The 6,443-nt window shown below is 37.9% G+C and overlaps 2 protein-coding genes across 2 annotated transcripts in view; one reads left to right on the forward strand and one right to left on the reverse strand.

Moving 5' to 3' along the window:
* Positions 1-153, forward strand: part of TERF1 (telomeric repeat binding factor (NIMA-interacting) 1) — a gene marked incomplete at its 5' end in the record, with an annotated part of 21,164 nt that extends 21,011 nt beyond the window's left edge. Inside the window, one exon of the mRNA XM_010290793.1 lies at positions 1-153. This exon is cut by the window's left edge and continues 6 nt beyond it. Within this exon, the coding sequence (XP_010289095.1) occupies positions 1-153 (153 nt within the window).
* A 2,511-nt stretch (positions 154-2,664) lies between these two features.
* The window catches only part of SBSPON (somatomedin B and thrombospondin, type 1 domain containing), an 8,803-nt gene continuing 5,024 nt past the window's right edge, over positions 2,665-6,443 (reverse strand). The window contains exons 2-5 of the mRNA XM_010290794.1: positions 5,159-5,353; positions 4,490-4,580; positions 3,476-3,652; positions 2,665-2,782 (exon numbers count right to left, since the gene is read on the reverse strand). Coding sequence (XP_010289096.1) covers positions 2,665-2,782; positions 3,476-3,652; positions 4,490-4,580; positions 5,159-5,353 — 581 coding nt within the window. The remainder of the gene's footprint in view (positions 2,783-3,475; positions 3,653-4,489; positions 4,581-5,158; positions 5,354-6,443) is intronic.

Raw genomic sequence — 6,443 nt, forward strand, 5'->3', positions numbered from 1 at the left:
ACTTACAAAGAAGACTTGGAACTGAAATCAGGAATAAGGGAATTTGGAGTGGGTAACTGGGCTAAAATTTTGGTCCATGGTGACTTCAACAACCGAACTAGTGTCATGTTAAAAGACCGGTGGAGAACACTGTGCAGGATTGAACAAGGCTAACTTGGACTACAGGAATCTTGACCTTTCCATACATAAGGATCTAGGCTAGTTTTTCAGAATAGTAACTTATTTTAGTCTCGGAGTGTTCAGCAGTGTTGCTGTCCTAAAACATGAAACAGAATAGTAATAGGTGTAAAACATTCATGTAAGCTCACTTGCTTGGGTAATGATGACTGAAATGTAAAGCCTGGCCTTTTATCTACATGCAATAGAAGACCTAATTTCTGAAATGTGAAAATGCTTACAGTGATTTAAGAAAGGTCAATTATTGGCATAGGGGTATTAAATGATTTGCAACATGATTAGCTTGACAGAAGCTGTACTTTTAAAGGGTTGTACCTCTAGTCAGATTGAGCTTTTTATCATTTTACTTCCTGCCATATAACCTATTCTTATCTGATGTACTTCACTTTGAAATTTTGGTCAGACTTGTCATCTCTGTCAGTAAGTTATATCAAAAATATTTATGTAAAGTTTTTGCTGATTTTACAAATCAATTCCTTTTTTTGCAGTTAAAAATGTGTGATACTCCACGTAATTTTATATTTCTAAGTAGTAAAATTGCTGCTTTTTTTTTTTAATTAAGAATTAAGCTTAAGTTCTACATGGAAGATTATTTTGAACTTATGTATATTGGCATAATAGTACTTTTTATCTTGCAGAAGAGACGGAAAACATGGAAAATAACAGTATGATATTAGCTCTTAACATCTCTTGATTATCTTGTGCCCACCTACCTTGTCTTGAGAAGTGGCTTCTTCTAGACCAGCTGGAAAGGGAAAGCTTAAACGCAAATGGCCGAAGAGGGCTCAGTAATGACTCTATACTGAGACTGATAGCACAGCTCGTGAGACATGTTTCGTCTATGCTCTCCACTGTCTCTGCAGTGATAGCAAGCAAAGATACGTTCTGATGGGGGTAACTAACTATCAAGGTGTCATTTGGTCACTGTAAATGTCCTGCTCATGAGATACTGTAACAAATGGATGGTGGTACTACACCGTCTCTCTTGATTCAGACTGTGTGGAAAAGAGTTCCACAACTGCAGAAAACCCATACTTTCCACTGTCATACTGATGTGAATCTAGTAACTTAACCTATCACAGTATTCTTTTAAAAGTAAAATCTCTTCAATTAAGATGTTTTCTGTACCTTTGTCCTTGGATAAGGTTTTTATTTTGGAAGAACTTACAAGGAAAAGCACCTGTCCAAACTGGTCATAATAAAATAAACCTCTCTGAGAGATTTTTCCTGGCTATGAAGGAAGAGATATATTCTTGTAGGCTGAAATGTTCAGGAGGTATTAAGATAACCTCTCTGCTTTCTGTTTTGGAGGCCTGCTTCCATTAAGATAAAAAGGTAAAGTATGGTTACCATGGTTTGTTTCATACTCTTATTGTGGACAGGACCTCAGCCAGATCACCTTCCTCATTCTTGCTACCAGATGCTATGGTTTCTTCTTGCAGCTGCTAGAAACAGTGGCAAGCAGTAGTCTTTAGGTTCCACAGAGATGCTGCATGTCTTAACAGTAAATTTTCTCAGCCTTAAGGCATAATTTCTTTTTAGCAAACATTGTGAATTTCAGGATCATGATAAAATACAGGCTTTGTCCTTCAGCAAGGAATGCTAGAGCAGCTGTAAGCCAACAATTCAAAAAGTCATAGCAGGTATCTGACGAGTGAGAAAGTGCAGTATGCATCCCCTTTAATGCTGTAACAATAATTCAAGATAAGTGATAGGTAACAAAACAAGGATTTGAACTACCAGCCTTGTCAGTGCTCTAATATTGCAGGTTTCTATGTTAATCATTGTACATGAGCAATTTTAACTAGTAACAAGTATTTTTTTTTTTTTAATGTTAGCCAAGGCTTTAGTCACAAAGTGTTGTTTAGGTTCATATGCCATAAAGTTCACACTGTGTATTAGTGACATGAAGATCTGAGCAAGACTACTTCCTTAACAACACTGCCTAGTATGTCTTTATGAAGGTGGCTGAGCATGAAAACTGCAATGTAGAGGAAGAATACTTATCCACTTGTAGTATAAACAACTGTCTAGATGATATTGGGAAAGAACAAAGGATCTAAACTGAAATCCTGGTTTAGCTGTCAAACTTTCATTTTTATTCACCCTTGCTATTTAGTGATGACAGTAACTGTTCTCAGACTTGAGAATGTTTGGCTGGCTCACTACTGAGTGGGAGCAGTGCCTGTAGACAGGACTGTGGCCAGTAAAGAACGAGAACTTCAGGAAAAGCAGCTACTATGGTTAAAAACATTAGCTCTTTAATTACAAAAGAGAGAAACATGGACACATGCTTCTAGTGTTCTAAGATGAGTCTTAGAGTTTTGTATTAAGGCAGAGAGAGTTTCCTGAAATGCTTCTTCCAAAGTTCTCTTTAAAGTTTGTTTAGGCTCCAGAAAATGCAGCAGAAAGATGTAGGTTTCTTGGCACTGGTGTTAATTTTCTTAAATCTTTTTGTTGTTGCTATTTTAAAGGTCTTTTAAACTTTTATGTAAAAATAAAGCTATGTACAAGGGGACATGAACAGTGCTCCAGTTGCCGAATCTTCTTCCAAGTTCCTTGGCACTGAGAGTTGCCAACTGCTTCCCAGTGTAAGATTTTACCTCTGAAATGTGACAATAAATGAGGAATTAAAACACTGAAAACTGTATATTTCACGTTACTAGGCTGTGTTCTATAACATGCCAGAAGATTAGATTTGCTTAATAATGTAAGACTTTAATTAGCTCATCTAGCTCTTAAAATGCTTTTTGGAACAGGCACTATATTCCTAAGTATAGTATACAGGATGGTGTATTGAGTAGCTGGTTGTACAGGTATTAAGTGTTATGCGTAGTAATAAATGTACAGATCAAATAAAAATTGTTCTGAATATTAAATGTCTACTTTCGAAATTACTGTTCTAGAAACCAGGTGTAGATAGGTTTGAAAGGAGTACTGATCCACCACTGTTAAACCTGAAATCAGATTTGGATTATGGTGGGAAATACTGTTTTTAAGTGCCCATAGCTGTAAAAAGAATTCTCGCACTACAGAAGTTGCATCATCCCTTCATAATAGTAAATAAAGCCTTCAAAGCACTGAACTCTTACACTGAAACTATTCCCCAATTTTATCTAGGTTTTAAAAGCAGTTTCTGTGAGAACTGAAAGGGTAAGTCTTCTGAGCTCTACAAGTTATATGAGCTATTTAATTTTTTAGGTATAATAAACGCAGCTTTTAATGAGACCTTGAGAAGTCTTAACTGCTGTACTGGGTTTTGCTACAGAAGAGACAGCAGAAAAATGACTTTCTTTACCCATCTGCATTATGGCCATCTCCAGAACAACGATGCGTGTCAGTATTCATAGCTGGAGGCTGGCAAACTACACACACAGTATGACCTTCTCGTAGGTACTGCATCCATCGAGCGTACGGGCGATTCTCCAAAGCACAGTGGTGTGAAAGAGATTCTGTTTTAAATTCCACACAATATCTGCTCGGAAGAAAAAGTACTAAATCAGTTATGATCGATAAAGCACAAGCTAGGTATACACTTTAAATGTACTTACATGTCATACAGGTGGTATTTGTGAAGTGCAAGTCAGATATCATCATTGCTAACAACTCTGCGTCCGACCCAAGCCTAATCAATGGATTCCTAAAAACATTACACAAACTATTTCTTATTCCACACCCCAGTCCAGTGCTTTATGCATAATCTCACTTTCTGGTTGTGTTCTGTATTCTTAAATTATGTTGAAACACAGATCTCAGTAACCCATATTTTTTCTTCTATGCTGCTAAAAGAGAAAATGGAAAAGAGGCTTTAAGAATACTGATAGGCTTTATTTTTCTGGGGAAAGTAGCATAGGGCAAAGCATTATGAGCATTACACGCTCACTAATAACCTAATTTAAACTTCATAACCATCTTTACTGGTAACCAAACAAAATTTTTTGCTGCTTCTGTCAATTTTTAAAAAAGCTCTCTTGAGACCGATCCCATTCAGCCCATTTTGTTTGTTCAGAGACCTACGTGTAATTTCTCAGACTTGTGCTTTAAGGATACATTTGGCTTTGGTTTAACATTATTTACTCTTTGCTTTCAAAAGCAGCTATCCTCAGATTTGCCATGTCCCCAGTGTCTAGTTCAGGACAATTAGCAAGGAATAAAAAACAACATCTAAAACATGCAAGTGAACTACAGCAGAGAAAAACAGTACAATCTATAGCTTATTGTTTAATTATTGCAAATTTAATTTCATTTTTCTCTGTAGCCAGCTATTTTCTATTGAACAAGATGACCCACATGCATATGATAAATAGATTACCCAGCTGCTTCTTTGTCTGAAGGCCAGAGAGAAGATGCTGCTCGTCGTTTCCTTTCTTTGCTGTATTCAGAGGTAGTTATGAAAGCAGGGACTGAGGAGGAAAACAGTTACGGTAAGGCAGCAAGACACAGTTGAGTCATATTTCAATTACTGTAACAGTGGGTGAATGAATCAGGAGCTTGTGGATGGTGATGCTGACTGACTTTATTGAAAAAGTGATAAAATGTTGGCAACGTCAGAGCACAACTCCATTCCCTACAGCTAAGCTCTCTCCTTATTCAGAGGAAATATCTAGAAATGCATGCCATCTAGTCTGTGAGGAAATAGGGTGTGCTGGAATCCTCCAAGGAGCTCTGTTTCCTGTTTCGTACTGAATTTGTGTTCTAACTTTGCATAAAGATAATTTGATACTTACTGAGGGGCTTAAATCAAGAAACTGAAGGAATGCATACAGTTTAGTTGTTTACTTAATAGAAATTAAGAAAAGCCTGAGTAGGAAAAAATAGATGACTAAAATAAAGAGCAATATGACAGTAGAAAGTAAGGTTTTAAATTGTATTTTTAACCAGCTAGCTGCAGATAGATGCTTTTTTTTCTGTTCATTGACATCAGTAAAGTTTATGAAGGCCCTGATGGGCACAATGTACAGATAAATCAAAGAGAGAATACCATGTTCATAGCCGCAGTTCTCTCCCTGGTAAGTCAGGTATTCCAGGCAGCCAGCCTTCTCCTCTAGAGCAGGACACGGTTCCCCACCATTTTTAGGTTCCTGTTGTACATAGCGCCTACGTATCCGCAGATCGGGTTGACATTGTTCTGCACAGCCACTCCAATGACTCCACTCCCCCACAACGCATGGAAGAGCTGCAAAGCAGTATTAAAACATTACTAGTAGTCAAGACTTCTGTTTTATCCTAATGGCTCTCAAAAGCTTGAGTAGTAAGACTGTCTCTGGTTTTTTCTTTCTTACATAATTTATTTATAGGGTTTTAAAGGCTCTTCTAGGAGTTTGCATCTTTAACATTCAAACCTGCCTGCAGCTCTTGGCTCCCTATTCCACCCCATGTCCAGAAAGAAACAGCTCCTCATGGAAACCTTCCACTACAGCTGCAGGGTTCTTCTATACCCTCTTCTCAAGCATACAGCATTAGCCCTGAAGGAGACCAGCTCATGGATTATCTAGACCAGTGAGTGGCCTGACTTACCTTAGCATTTCCTACGTCACCAGATTTTGTTTAAATGCTGGAACATGAAGTAGCAGAATTCAGGAAGCCTTTCAGCCCTCTTGATTCCCCTCAGACTGATTTCTAACTCCTTTTCCTCAACACTGAAATAAGTTCCACTGCCACAGCTTTGTTGCCCTGTTTTAACACAAGGTGTCCTGCTCCACAGTCCTTGCTGCAAAGACAATTTTTGATGGTTATTTTGGTTTTGTTTAGTCTCAGAACAATGCAGGGACATGTGTAGAGTTGTGTTTCTGTGTCTGTAAAGCTACTAATACAGACAGAGCCTTACAACAATGCAGATATTCAAACATCTAAATAAATTGTGTAAAAATGTGATTTTAAGGCCCTGTTTTGCTCATTCACAACTATAGAATAGTCCACTGGATATTTGAATTTTATTTCTCGTGGATCACAAACTGCCTCTGAACTTGACCAAAACGTTATGGGGAAAGTGCCATTATTCTGAAAGTAAACTGAATCATAAGAAACTGCATTTCCCTCAGGGAGATCATCAATAGTACAGGTAACATACTGAGCACTGACCCCTGAGGAGCTGGATAAGGATGATCTCCGGGTGCTTACTGATGGTACAAACACAACCGCTCTGATGAGGAACTTCAAGTCTACACAGCCTCGGCACGCAGAGCAGTGAAAGAAAAAGTAAGAAAAATTTCTCACACATGGGCATCCATCAAAAGGAAGAATCCTCTGAGGATAAGCAGTCATTT

The sequence above is a fragment of the Phaethon lepturus genome, unplaced genomic scaffold (genome assembly GCF_000687285.1).
Source record: "Phaethon lepturus isolate BGI_N335 unplaced genomic scaffold, ASM68728v1 scaffold9867, whole genome shotgun sequence".
NCBI lineage: Eukaryota > Metazoa > Chordata > Aves > Phaethontiformes > Phaethontidae > Phaethon > Phaethon lepturus.